At 40.3% G+C, this 15045-nt stretch overlaps 1 protein-coding gene and 1 long non-coding RNA gene across 5 annotated transcripts in view; one reads left to right on the forward strand and one right to left on the reverse strand.

Annotated features, from left to right (window-relative positions):
- Nucleotides 1-14212, reverse strand: part of RPS6KC1 (ribosomal protein S6 kinase C1) — an 85986-nt gene extending 71774 nt beyond the window's left edge. For 2 of the 4 annotated variants that reach the window (XM_085054841.1, XM_085054839.1), the window contains exons 1-3: nt 14047-14212; nt 9393-9428; nt 4898-5018 (exon numbers count right to left, since the gene is read on the reverse strand). In XM_085054841.1, the coding sequence (XP_084910967.1) occupies nt 4898-5018; nt 9393-9428; nt 14047-14151 (262 nt within the window). In that variant the 5' untranslated portion in view covers nt 14152-14212. Of the gene's footprint in view, nt 1-4897; nt 5019-9392; nt 9429-12275; nt 12312-14046 lie in introns of those variants that run through there. The other 2 variants (XM_085054840.1, XM_085054842.1) reach the window with 2 other exon arrangements.
- Nucleotides 14213-14255: 43 nt separating this feature from the next.
- Nucleotides 14256-15045, forward strand: LOC146439238 (uncharacterized). The gene is made up of 2 exons (XR_014850711.1): nt 14256-14526; nt 14692-15045. It is a non-coding gene; the product is annotated as an uncharacterized LOC146439238 (long non-coding RNA).

A 15045-nucleotide genomic window follows, 5' to 3' on the forward strand; every position in this document is an offset into this window, starting at 1 on the left:
TTTTGGTGGGGCGGAGGAGGTGTAGTGTTTTTTTATATTGGAGTACATTTCTGCAGTTGTTAGATACGAAACATGCAGATTTACCCATATTTTGGTAAAATGCCATGTATAGTCAATATATGGAAATACTTTAAAGTGTCCAACAACAAAAAGGAAGTAGTTTGAAAGTACTGAAGAAAATAGGTTGATGCATATTAGGGTAGGACAGTAATCATGTCCCAGATACAGGTATCATAATTTTAGCAGCTGGATATGTTAGGGCATTTTAGGTTTGCATGATCAAGTTCACTGAGGTTTCCCCTATAAAATGGGAGGAGAAAAGGTTCAAGCGAAGTACAGAAAAAGTCAGATGGTTTCTTTTTCCCATCCATAGCAAGTTTCCTGCTTTGATGCAAGCAGTTCTACTGCAACAGCATAAAAATACACACACTTTGTGGCAAGATTTTAGTTGCATGAAATACGGAAGCATAGCATGACACTTGTTTTTAAACACATCTCAGTTTTCCACACCATCTCCTGAAACTCTGAATGCTGGAGATGCTGCTCAGGTTTAACACTTCTACTACAACTAAGTTTGACAGAACCATCAATGCTCATTTTGCAAAGCACACTCTCTGCAAAACAGCAGGTACGTACGTTATTTAAAGCACAGGTACCCAAAAAAAATTAAAAACCCACCAGTTGACAGCAATTCTCCTCAAAATTTTAATTAGAGCCTAGTCTAAAAGCTGCAACAATTGTAACATCACCACGGGGAAGAAACACTGCAAAAATGCTCCATCACAGCAGTGTGGAAACAAAAGATCTTGAGAGAGATGGGCCTCGCAGGTCACTAACAGAATGAGACTGAAAACAAGTTTATCAAAACCTTGTTATCTACTAAGACTGTACTTTTCCTCCAGTACAAAAAAATACTAGAATTTTTCTGAAAATAAATGCTTTAAATTAAAATAAATCACATGGCAGTTACTAAGTGTAGAATTGTGATGAAAGGATACACAGTAAAATTTTATGTTGTAAATTCAAAAGTAATTTTTAAATTGTAGAGCCAGACAGTTCTGTTCCTTTCAGCTGTGTACCCATCTTTTAAAATTTGTTTTTACACTGCCTCCACTATTCTGTCTTCTTCTGTGGCTCAGTTTCATTTAAACGCCTAGGGGTTCGTTTTCATTTAGTTTTAATTTCAAAGAGCTTTTTTATAAATAACTGCATTGAATGTTTCTGTGGATTTCCTTGTGTTACAATGTACATTGCAGTCACTTTTGTTCACTAAATACAATAGTAGAAGGATGTTTTTCAGAAGGGATTTCACTCAATTCTTCCCTTGCTTAGAGAGCTGGTGTAAAAATCTTTTATTTGCATTTTTGGCAATTTTAAATCATTTAAGATACTAGAAGCCTATACTCTCTCCCACTCTGATTTTCTTTTACCCCTCTCTTTTCTCCCCTATGAACAGCTATCATATCTTCCACCTGTAATTAAATTATCCTTCGCAAATACTAGCTTCGTAAATAATTTGTCAGAACTCTACTCTGTAAATCAGATATAAAATCCTGTCAGAATGAAACTAATACCACATTCTCTATTTAACCATTATTGCCCCTGCTCTGACATAGCACCGAAACTAACACCACTTCCAACTTCACAAATATGCAAAAATAAAATTACATAAAAGATGGGTATAATTTGGCTGGTGTGAAAGACCAATTTAAACCAGGAATTTTACCCAGCTCTCAGCAGAGAACCACAAAATCAGAGATCAGCTTCACAGATGCATGCCAACAAATGTGAAACATGCTGGATGCTAAAACCTACCAATCCGAAACACACAGAAAATTTGGGAAAATAGGTTCCGGATGAATGTCCAACACTGCTAAAAAAATGCCACACAAAGAAAAATGCCACACAGCAAAAATCAGCACTAGATATGCACCAAAACACACCAAACGCTGTCTGGTTGCTAAAACGGGCACAACACATCCAAACCCTGCAAAAACATGGATGACAATAAACACAAAAAACAGGCCCTACACATGGAAACTGCAAATACACTTAAAACATGAACTACAGGTGTGGCAAAAAATGCTAAAAATAGGAAAGGAAAGAAAAAAAAAAAGCGGTAGCAAGATTCAAAAAGGAAAAAAAAAAGCTAATCCCATGCTGAAGTGTGCTGTATGTTTAAAAAACCACCAAAACATAATTGAAACACATGGCAATGGAAAGCAACACTGCAGTAATGCCTAAGAAACAAAAAACATTTTTTAAAAGTGCACAAAGCGCCACCAAAAAAAAAAAAAAAAATCAAAGAGCACATGGAAAATTCACACCAAAAGATGTCAAACCTACTGGACATCCAAAATACCACTGCAGTAATGCCAAACATACTGGGACAACTCTGTAAGAACCAAAACCCACACCAAAAAAACCATGCAAAACCCAGACTAGAAACAAGAGCACATGGCAGGTGCATTCAAAAGAATGCCAAACACAAAACACCACACAAGGTGCACGGAGAAACCATAAACGCAGACTGAATGCTAATTTAAAAAAAAAAAAAAAGAAAAAAAAAACCAGCCACCAAACTAAAACAACTTGTAAAAACCATGAAAAGGCTTTAATAACCCCAAAATACCTTAGATACTGACAAGCCTGCCCAAAAACACCTCAGAAACTGAAAACCTTGCCCAAAAGCACATTATTTTTTTTTTTTTTTAAAAAAAGAGCATCTGGTAGACTCATGTCAAAAAAATGCCAAACATGTCCAAAGATTAAAAACCATTAAAATGCCCAACAATTGTACACAGCAAATTCATGGCAAAAAAACCCACCAAATATATCAGAAACACAAAAAAATCCCACTGAATAACTCTTTAAAAAGCACACTGAAAAATCATACTGTGTATGTGTGCAAAAAAATAACTCCAAAGAAATCCTGGACAGAAATAGCCATGCTCTAGATGCTCTAGGAACCAAAGCCACACCTAAAAACACTCCAAATCCACACTGGAAACCTTGCCCAAAAAGAGAGCACATGCCAAAAAACCACCAAACATGCTGGACACTAAACATCATGAAAATTCATACAAAAATATAACACAGGCTGGATACTTACAAAAAAATAATGCAAAACTAACTTGGAAAACTCTATGGAAACGCCTTAGTAACCCCAAAATCATCTGACAAACCAAGAAGTCCAACAAAAATGCCTTAGAAGCCAAAAAGCCTAACAAAAACCACAGAAAAAGACCATGTGGTAGATTTATGCCAATAAAACACCAAACACATTGAAAGCTTAAATTCTGTTAAAATTACCAATAATTCTCTCTGTTAAATGCACACAAAGAAAATCCAAACTCAAGCTGGACATTAAGAAAACCCAACAAAAAAAACAACTCCCCAAATACAACAAACTAAAATGTACCACCAAACCCATTCCAGAGTTAGAAATTCCTCAGAAACACCTGAAATCACACAGTAAATTCATGCCAAATAAAGGTTAAACATGTTGGAGTCACTAAAAAAATGGTAAAAACTGTTTAACAACCTGCAGTATATGCACGAAAAGAAAACTGCTACACCTGAGAAATGGTGCATCCAGCAAAAAAATCCCACATAAAATGCTGCAGCAATGCATTAAGAACCAAACATCTTGCCAAAAAAATCAAAGAATTTACATCAAAAACTTTGCCAAAAGAGTGGGCACATGGTAGATGTTTTCCAAAGAACACCCTACATGCTAGAGGCTCAAAACTATGCGGGAAAAAAAATAAACCAACCACAAAAAAAAAAAAAAAATCCAAAACCCACACACCACAACCACCACAGGTTTTGCACTTTAAAAAAACTAAAATTCACTAAAACAACAAGTGCCATAGTAATCCCAAAAGCACTTTAGAAACCAAAAAGCTCATCCAAAACCAGACCAAATGCATGTAAACAAATGTCAAACACTCGTTGAACACCTTAAAAAAAAAACCAAATTTTAAAATGCTTGCCTACAAGCAGGTGGTAAATGCACACCAGAAAGCAACAGTCAGCAACACCTTCAAAATTCAGAAACACTCAGAGAGCATGCAGTAGATGCATGCAAAAAAGATGCTGAACATGCTGAACACACTAAAAAATTGTTGAAAAACACTTAAAAACCCAATGGATATTGCATGTTATTGTGTGATATATATGTTCACCAAAAAACAGCTGAACATGAAGAACACACACTAAAAGAAGTTTATTTTATAAACACAACATTGCTAAAAAAATTGTGTGGTAGGTAGAATTCTGTACAGTCACACTCCTTCACAGAAAGTCCACCTAGCTCATTCATGAGGACATACACATCAGGATTAAGTTAACACCTATAAGAGAGCTAACTCCTTTTTGTCACTTGTTTTTCCTGCAGAGTCACAATCCTCTTGCAGGTTGTTTTGGTGAAATATTTAGCCTGGTATGAGTAAAACTCCTCTCAAAAGCCTAGCTAGATAAAACTGACAATAGCAATCCAATGCCTAAAATAAAAATTCTTTTCTGTAACAACCACTTAATGCTTTACTGCAGCTCATCACTAAAAATCAGACAGCTCATATGTAAAACATTTTGTTCATCTCAAGTGCTGTTCACAAAGCTAACACAGACTCTATGCTCCTGAACACAGGGTATGCATGTTGTAAAGATACAGAACATATGCATCAATAAATAGCCACTAACATGGAGGCAAACACATAAATATCTCTTATACATTACAAAAATAAATAAAAACATCAAGTTATGATACCAGCACACATACAAGTTGAGTAGTAAATGCTCATGGAAAATCTTCCATACAGCTACATAACAAGATGTATTTATAGATATTGAGTTATCAAAGAATTTCAGCAGGTCAGGAAGAAATTATGCTTACCAAACACTATGGCTTTGGCAAAAGGTGGAAAGAGCTCTGTGTGTCTGCATAAGTTTTTATGAATTTGCCAGAGATCTTTGTGCAGTCTCTTAAAGTCACTGTATCTCTTCCAAACAACTATCTGGAGCAGAGAAACCAGAGAGAACTATTAGTGAGGTTCATTGTTCATATCACATCACACCACAAATACACTGGTTTAATCACATCAGACCATTAACATCAGCAAATTTATTTAACAAAAATATACAATTTGAACTGCCAACTGTAACAAGCATTAAAAAATTGTCATTATCTGTCCCCAGCCTGCATTTTGGCTAACAACACTAGAGTGCATAGAAAAAAATTAAGCAGAAGCTGAAAGGAGAGCAAAGGCAGCACTGCTTCAGTCACTGTGAGATCCAGACCTACACAGAGAGCCAGTAAGAGAGGAAAAAATGCTGCACAAGAGTGTTGCACTATCCAACATTCAACAGCACACTGTGCCTGGTGCAGCTACAGGTGTGGGCAAGAGACAGAACAGTAAAAGAAAAAGCCAGGGAAGAGAAATCAATACAAGCAAGGGATTTTAAAGAATGGTACGTTAAGCACCCAGGACTACAAAACAGCTCCTAAGTTGTGTATCTAAAGTGTTGGTCAGATGTAAATGCAAGCCCCCATTTTAAATGGATTTTCGTAATAACACCAATAAAAAAAAAGAGTATGTTCCTTTTGTAATCTAGACGAAAACTCCATTTTAGGAATGTAAAGACATCATTGGTTCATTACACCAGTTATTCCTGATCTATCCTTTCCAGATAGAGGTAGTCTTCTCCCAGTCAGATATCTACCTTATCCTTCTTCCATCCCATTCTTTCCTTTAAAGAAAAGAGAACCGAGTAGAAAAACTAAGCCAAGGAAAGAAGTAACCAAAAAAATTTATGCTTGATTGCTAACAGGTTTGTTATCAGGATGAAAAAAAAATAACAAAGATTTTTTATATCCTGACCTCATTTTTTGGTCAGACTCACTAAGCCATCACAATAAATCTCAACACTAATGCAAAGTGATTAAAGTAGAACAGAAGGAAAAAAAAAAACCAAGGAGAGACTGCATGTATTCAGCAGCTGATTCCACAGCTGCATCAGTCAAATGTCTCAATTAACTTAAGACAACTAACCACAACTTAAAATATTCCAACTATTTCTGAATTATTTAACAGGTTGCCTTCTCATGAGAAATCATAATTGAAAAAGTCGATTTTTTTCAAGTACACCAGATTTAGAGCTAAACAAAAGGCTGAGATTTAAAGCATTTTTGCTGGTTTTTTTAAATACGGCAGTCAGAAGCCTTCTAAGTTTCAGCAGATGCAAGTCCTACCTAGAGAACAATGTAGATGTAAGGTAAGAGGATTGTTAGCAGTGGATATGCAAAGGTTTAGTATGGCGACACTCTGCCCACCTTATAAACTCAGCTATGCTGATACCAGCAGTCCTGATTCAGACTCCCTTATTGGCAGACATTTTCATTACTTAATTACAGCTGGTACTCAGTGAAGTGTAACACACAAGTGAGGAATCTCAAGAAGGCAAACTAGTCATTTTGCTATCAGAAATAATAATTTTTCAATGCTGTATTTCTATCTAATGCAATAGCCCGAAAGTGGATGATTAGCACTTCTTGAGCAGTGTGCATATGGAACATAAAATTGCTTAAGATGGTGAATTCTTTAAACATTAAGTTAATGTATTGTCAGTACTTGGAGACAACATGAAAAGCTGCCAGAATATGAGAGCATGAGATTTCAATCCACTAAAAAAGGATCATTTTTCACTGCTACAAGTCAATAGTCAAGAGGAAAAAAATAATTATCCACAAGTAACTTGCATAGCAAAAGCTGTAAAGGTTATCCTAAAACCTTTCAGAAGCTCATGGAAAACATGCATGCACGTGGCTTAGCAAAGTTAGCAAAGTTCCCACTCTAACACAGTCATTAGAAATTAGATTTGGAGGAAGGACACATTGTACTTTGAAGCCCAGCGAAGCACAGCAAGTGTATCACAAAACATATGTTAGACTTGTAATGCAATAAGGTGCTTGTCATGGCTAGAGCCAGTAGATCTCTATTAACTCATGCAACTCATCTGTTCCACAATGAACAAGTCTTTCTCCTAAATAAAAACAAAAAAATACACAGGACTACCCTAGATGCAATTGCCTTCCACGCCACTTTGCCGCCACAGTCAGCAAGGAAATTGAAGTTAGGTCCACGGGCCTTTCTGTTCCTCCACACAAAACTTCACATGAATCTCTTCCTTTCTTTCTTTCAAGAAGGAAGCCCTTACAAGGTTCTCTTCCTTCCTGCTCCAACAACTGGGATTACACTGAGTAGTAACTGGCTGCAGTGGGAGAGGTGCTGTAGCAAAAGACTTGTGTCTCGAAGGGCAGCCGAAAGAGGTGACAGAAAACTGCAAGCAGAGTTGAGGTCACAGCACACAGCCTTACGAGCAGCTGCACATATGTAATGAATATATTAACATCACAGCAGCGGCATTCAGAGACTCCTGAAGGAGGAGGCAGGCACAGCTAAGTGGTCCTACATGGATGTGGGATGTGGGTTGCATAAGACATCCTAACGCAACAGGGTGCTTGTGTGCACACAATTTTCTCTTCAATTTCTAATTGAGCATTCTGGAAAAGTGAGGCAAATTTATTTTCAGCTGGGAGCTGGTGAGTGGCATGTTCTTTTTCTTTCTAAGGCTGCCTACAGTTCTTTCCTTATCATAAGAGGCTATGTTACAGAAAAGCTCTCAACACATAGGGTTTTCTGACTACAATTCCCCCTTATGGCAGCTACCATCTAGGACATTCCTTGTGATAATCAACTATTTTCAGACACTTGCTTATAACAGAATCACCCCACACCTAACATGCTATCACATGCACAATAATTAATTTGGTAAAACGCAGGGTGGAAAAGGGCAACTATCAAGAAGTTTATCTCATATTTATGTCCTCTTATTGTCTGTCTAGAGCATGTGAAACTCTGCATGAGTAACCTATAGCCACAGATCAAAGCAACAGCTAAAAGATACGGTTTTGCTATTGTGCCAAAACTACTTAACATATATTCATGCAATACACTAGCTGAAAGACACTTACAATATATTTTTCTGATGAATGGACTCATCAACAGCTCTTATAAAGTGCTTTTCCTCACAAATGAAGATTAAGGTAATGGCAGAATGTGCTCATGGATAGGTTCAATTCGGGAGTCTCCCTGGAAAAGGTGAACAGCAAGCTACAAACTACAGTAATGCAGTTCTAAACTAGATCCATGACCATCTCTGATTCTGATAGATTATTTTAATTTCCTAGAGATTTAAAAAAAAATTTGCAAAAAGCACAAATGCTCATGCTTGCCTGATTCTCAAGATTTCAAAGAAGGACGCAGTAAAGGGGTGTTAGATGTATTAGCCAATTCTCACCTCTGCCAAGCCACTAATCAGTAACTCAGGTTTGACCATGCAGAGGTTACAATTAATTCATTTATGAGCTCTTCTTTCATCAACTGTGCACATTCTCCTCAACTGTAGGAACTGAGACTGCACCAGAAACTGAACAAATGCATATGGTACACGATGTCTGAAAGGCCATAAAGGTTGTGCTTTTGGGGGAAGATTTTGCAGGTACATAGTATAATTAAACGCTGTCAGGTCATTAATCCAGAAAAAAAATTCAAGAGAGGGGAAGAAAAAGGTTTCCTAATTAAAAAAAAAAAACAAACCAAAAAACCACAAAACCAAACAAATGAAAAAAAACCCAAAACACACACACACGTGGTGCATTTTTCTCTCTCAATAAATGGCTCCTGTGACACTTTTGAGGTATTTAAGAGGCACAAGAATAGAGCAGACCCTTATTATAGCCTCTTCAGGACAGGCAAAGAATAAGCAATTTTAAAGTTTTATCTAAGTATATCACTGGAAAATACTAAAGGAGCCTCAGAGAGATAGGCATAACATATATGACTTGCAGTCTAATCTCCCTCAACTACTCCTACATTCCTCCATTTTCCCTCTTCCCTAATAGACAGTAATGGTGAAGGCTTTTCAGTGAAGTATTGGTTAAAGAGGAAAAGAATACCTACAGCTGAGACCTAAGACTTGGATTGTGGACTGATCTCTAATTTTACCAGTAGGAGTTAAGTAACCACCAATTTGCCAATTCCAGCCCCGAGAAAAGAGCTTGCAAAGTTATCAAAGCAGTTTTGTCATCAAAAGACACTTTACTCCCTAAGACTTTGTTTCAAGTCACCATTCATCACTGGGGGATGAAATGCATCATATTATACTAGCTACTGTTTTTAACTATGAAAGCTAAAGACAAATGGAAACATACGAAAACCGTTTGCTCAATTACAATGACAAAACACACAGAAACTGCTTAATTACATCAAAGATGCTTCAAAAGGCATAGTGTGATACATAAAGACATTTGCACAAGTTTAAACTGTTACCTCCTGGACATCCTCTGGATTTTTTCTTGAAACAATCTGAAAAGCAAAACAAAAGTGAAACCACGTAAGTGCTTGGATGTTCAGTTTGGAAAAGTTAAAGAGTAACATTCAATGATTTGTTGCTGAAGAGAAAAATCTGGGAAAACGTAAGCAGCTGCATGGTCCTGTGCACTCAGAAAGTTTTCATTTACTTTTAGAGAAGTCTAACACCCAGCGACAACACAGTCATGGATTTCAGCAGCAGTCAGTCATAATCACAAATAAAGACATATATTCTGGGCAAAATAACACAAAAAGCATCTCTCAAAGCAAAGCTATGTAGAACACATCTCCTATCATCTTTCCAGTCTCTTCCTATAATTTCATATGAGGGCCACATTACTCCCAACAAAAGGAGCTTATTAAGGCTACTTGGCTTAATACAAGCTGCACACAACCTCACTGTGAATGTGAGGATTTGCATTTAGTAAGACAGTATTTCCACTTTACTTACAATCCCCAGAGTGCAGACATGTCTGACTATCCTCGCGTATTTGTTTCTCCTTAAAAACTCTTTGCCTAATTAATTATAAATGACTTTGTCCAGGGGAAGATTGCAGTGAAAATCAGGCTTGGCTGCACACCATAAAGAAGACAGTTATTTCGTCAGGATTTTTTTTTTCTTTAAATAAATATTGATCGCCAAAGCCTTTGTAATCCAAGTTTTGTACTGGTCTTATAAACAGCAATAAAAGCATATCCCCACAAACATACAAACCAAACAGAGACATCTATAATTCATAACTGCAATTATCTTGTGCAAATCAGTATATCCTTCATCATAAGAGCCAAAGCTGTTTAACAAAATAATTAGTCTATTGTTAGCTAAAGCAAAATAGGGCATTCTCAATCCAACTGAGACTATCCTCAGCGACACACCCTGGAATAATTGATGCCCTGAAGAGGTGATGCGTGTAAGAAAGCGCAGGGAGCCCACACTACTTGCACCCCAGAGACCCACACACCATGCCGCTGTACTGCAAACACCATGCAGCTGTTGCTCTGAGATGGAAGCCACTGAATCCACACTTCCCTCTTCCTAAGTGACAATAACACACCCCTTGTATTCCCCACAAACTTAGCCATCTTTCTCTCTTCCATTTTTCAAGAATTCTTGCCAAAGCCTGCGGTACAGATTTTGTACCATCAGTTTACTACAGTCCAGCCACTCATCTTTGACACATTGTGGAAGAGACAAGGCAGAAAACAGAAGTATTACCTTCTCTAGCAATCTCCCAGAAGACCTGAAACATATTCCTTCACAAGTAAGTCTAAGTTCTTTCTCTCACCTTGCACACCAAAGTCCTCTTCTTCCAGCGTAGTCTACATTGATAAAACCCTTCTCCACTTTCCCTCACTCTTGAGTAATCTAAGGTTTGGCAACTTTACCAAATGTTAACCTTGGTGGCTGTTGCTCTTTCATTCACTACCTGGCAGTTTTTAAGTACAACTGATGAAATATTTCTAACCTCCTTTTCTAGTAGCTGGCATACTTGATGCAAGGAGCCTGTAGAGCTGGGGGAAGAAAATATCACAGGCATGGCTACACATCACAGAGAACACCAAAGGGCAGACAGCAACTGCTTTGCTTTGCAGTTCACCTTTAGTTAAAGCCTTGCAACAGTTTTGGCAGCCAGGTAAGTTACCAGATGGGCAGAAGGAGACCCAGAGAGATGAGTAATTACCCAGCCAGTTAGTAAGAATCTGGAATAAAACCCAGAGGCCCTGTTTCACACTTGTTCTTATGTTACACCACCTTCCATATCTACCAACCATGCCAACTTTAAGTCAGTATGTAATAATTTATGTGTTGTCCTACTTTGTTCTTCACATCCTTTTCTGAAGGTCAGTCTCAGAAGAGGTCTGCCCCTTCCATGCAACCTATAATCAACCTAGAGACTAGGCAAAGATGACCCAATCCCCCAAATTTTCCATGTATTTTTTTTAATCCTTCCACAAGGATCAATGCGTCAGTTCCTTCTGCAAATCTGTAACACAAGCAACTTTAACCTATTTTCAAAAATATCATTAGGATAGCCACCAATGAGCTAAGCAATGCGTAATTAGTGCACTAGGCTCTGAAGACAGAGATCCTACAAGGATCCTCACCACCTCACAAGTATTTCAGATTATCCCATTCTTCATCTGACCTGCAGATATCCAAAATAACTCCTCAGAATTTTAATTATCATTAATAATATTAATCTTCCCAATTCTCTATAAACTTCTATTAGTGGCCTATATTTTCATGTCTCATTAAAGAACACTGCTCATATCACAACTTGCTAATATCTCTATCTGTTCCTTAGCATTTGGAAATGGGTATTAAAAAGCCACTATTCATTTAATTTTCTCCCCATTTACAATTATGCCACAGTTTACAAGTAAATAAAATATATATTCTCTGCTATACAAACAAAACTTTTAAGAAATAAAACTGCAATAAGGATAGACACCCTTAGCACTCAGAAGAGACTGCATGGGGAGTTATGCCTTGGGCCAGATGTTTAGGACAAGCTAAACAAGTGCTTTCTCATCCATGATTATTTATCTATCATTACACTGAAAAAGAAAGTTCCTTTAAATTCATTTCACAAAGGATTCACTCATGTACCACACTAAGGAACCACAAATCTTCACTAACACATACTGACTAGTCTAGACCTCAGCCAGAATGATATTCAACACAATGGGAAGATTCACCTCACTTTTTTCCTGGCGGTCCCCCAAAGTTGCTGAGCATCAGCTCAGCAAATACAGCTGGAGTGCTGTGATATCAACTATGGAGCCAGATCACCGCAGGAACAGGAGGGAGGAATAGGGGGAAAGAAACAGAAAGGGTACCTGATATGTACATTGAATCATTTTTAAATCATTTTATTCAATTTCCCAAATCCTCACTTCAAGTACTACACAACAGATTACCAGTCAGAGCCTTGCTGAAACAAAAGTGATTTATATTTCTGCATTTGTGAATTCAAAGCATTCTTTGCTGGAAAAAAAAAAAAGAGATAATTTTTCACTTTGAGGATTTTAGCTATCAAAACACTGCATAGAAGTGATGATCTCTGGTTAGGTCAGTTGAATTTGGACAGCTCACAGATTAATCAGCTCCTTGCTCTGTGCTAAATCACGGGTGGTCAGCACACCACCTGATTCTGCACTGCCTCGCCTGGAAAGGCACCAGAGCACCCAGTTTATGGGACAAGGACAGAGAATGACAACCCTAACTAGTTAGCCACAACTTGTTTTGGTTTCTGTAGAATTGTTCAAAATCATCACTGACAAATTTAACTGGTTTTAGCCAATAAGAACAAAGTCACCAGAGTAAAATACGCAGCAGAAGTCAGGGCTCATTCTTATTAGTCCCTATTGCACTGACACAACTTTTTAGTACCTACGTACACTTAGCCCATCAAGAGCTCCTGCAGAAAGATTTGATGGCACTGTTCTCCTCAGCCTGTATTTCAGGAAAAACTTTTTAAATGAAAACATCATAGGAAAAAATAACTCTTGTTTCCTCTTGGACTAAAAAGAACAGCTTAAACGTATTTGTCACGTTTTTGTGTCTGGTGAACTTGGATATCTATAGATTCGACCAAAAAAATGTTAACAAAATATTTTTAATTTTACAAGTCATACAAACTGATCATAGTCTAACAACCCGACACTACAATATATATACATATACGGAATACTGCATTCTTTGAATTAAGAGAAGGGTGCATTTAACACATGTTATTGTCACAGGCAGGATATCTACAGCTGCAGTAACTACGAGATCACAGCTTATTTAAATAAACTCTGTCTGTGACACTTTCTGATGCTCTCAGTATGTCCCACCACACCTGTGAGTTAAACTCCCACTCCTTTCGCACCTAACCCCACATATTTACTTACTCTCCTCCCTTTTTTGGCTTAATAGGAAAGTGGAAGAGAAAAGGAAGCAAGGCATTTCCCTAGGCGAACAGACAGAGCTTTCAGCAAAGCCAGCGCCACACCAGCTCTCCCAATACCTGCAGCAGCTTTCCTGCTTCCCCACTAGGCCTGAATCCCCCCGAGCCCCGCCGGACCCTCGTGGGGACGCTCCGGCTCCATGTGCGGCTCGGGCGGCTGGCGCTGCCAGCGTGGGCGTGCTGAGCCCCCGCACTCCGCTCCCTCCAGGCTCCTCCCGAGCGCGCTGCTGCGCTGCCAGCGAGGCTGGCCGATCCCACTGCAAGCTAGCCACGAGATTTGGGGCAGAAGAACGGGGGGGAAAAAAGAACGAGCTGTTTGTTTTTCAGCTGCTCTCGCGTGCTCTGCAGCGGACAGCAAGGAAATTGAGTTAATTGCAAAGCGCCTCTCAGGCCATTACAACGTTGTGGGGCTACAAGTTTGCAGGAGGCGAGAGGGGCTGGGCTCGGAGGGGCCACCGTGTCCCACCTCCCCTCCCTCCCTCCCACCCGTGTCCCTCACAGGGGCTTCCACGCCGCGGCCGGGCGCGCCAGGATCCGCACGGGCACGGCAGCCGCGGGCGCTATTCCGCACCCAGCGGCGCCTTTCCAGACCGACTGCGGGGCAGGCCGGCCGCGGCGAGCCGCGGGGGCGAGGGGCTGGGCGGCGGCCGCCGACTCACCCGCGCCGTGACCTTGTAGACGGTGTGGCCGCGGGGGTGGCGGCGCGGCTCCGTCACCGTGTAGAAGCGGGCCAGGTCGGCGCCGCGCTCCCGCGGGCTCAGCATCCTGCCGCTGCCCCCGCCGCGCCGCCCGCCCTCCCGCTCGCCCCGCACAGGCGGAAGCGGCGCCCGGGAACGCCCCGCCCCGCCCGGGCGGTGCCGGGGGCCCGGCCCGGGGAGCCCCGCCCGGCCGGCTCGGGATGCTCGCGTTTCAGGAGCCCCTGCTCGTGGCCTTTCCCCGAGGCTGAGTGTCCGCGCCGCGGGGATGAGGCCGAAGCGTCACGGCCCAGACATGGCAGGCACAGCTCGGCGGCGCGGTGGCCCCGCTCCAGGTGTCTGCGAGGGCACGGCCGTCGGGGATTTACGCTTGGGGGGACTGACCGCCGAGCACCGTGCTAACACAGGCGCCCGCGGCCTCTGCAAATCCGCAGTGAGACCCTGGTACGCGGCTCCCAGCGTCTGCCGTGGGCTATTTTAAGCTGTGCTGCCCTAAATCCATAGGCCTGTAACGCAGCAATGATTCACGAATTTTAAAGAGGAATGCTACCAGAAAGGCAAGTGTGATGGTTATTGAGTCACCACGTATGTGTGCTGTGTCTCCTCCAGGTTCTTAAAGCTGTACCTGGAGTTCTCCCCGCGGATGGGCTCCCGTGCACGCACGGCTCTGCGGAACACCTCAGTGTCAGGAAGCTCTCCAGGGTTTGAGGAGCATTGCTTCAGTTCTAAGGAGCATAACTTTGTGCTTTCATAAGATTGATTACCTTAGATTTCTTGTCTGTAGTGGGATTCACACCACTGCAGATCTCACACTTCAGATTATATGAACTGTTAAGATTTTTTTTTTTTCAAGTCACTGTGCTTCCATTCATTTAATTGCAGATGTTAAAAAAACAGCTTTTCCTTGCCATGTTGTTAATATCTGGTCTCATGCATGTTTTTGACATAAAGTATTTAACAATA

The sequence above is a fragment of the Lichenostomus cassidix genome, chromosome 3, assembly GCF_008360975.1.
Source record: "Lichenostomus cassidix isolate B80296 chromosome 3, HeHo_3.0, whole genome shotgun sequence".
Taxonomy (NCBI): Eukaryota; Metazoa; Chordata; class Aves; order Passeriformes; family Meliphagidae; genus Lichenostomus; species Lichenostomus cassidix.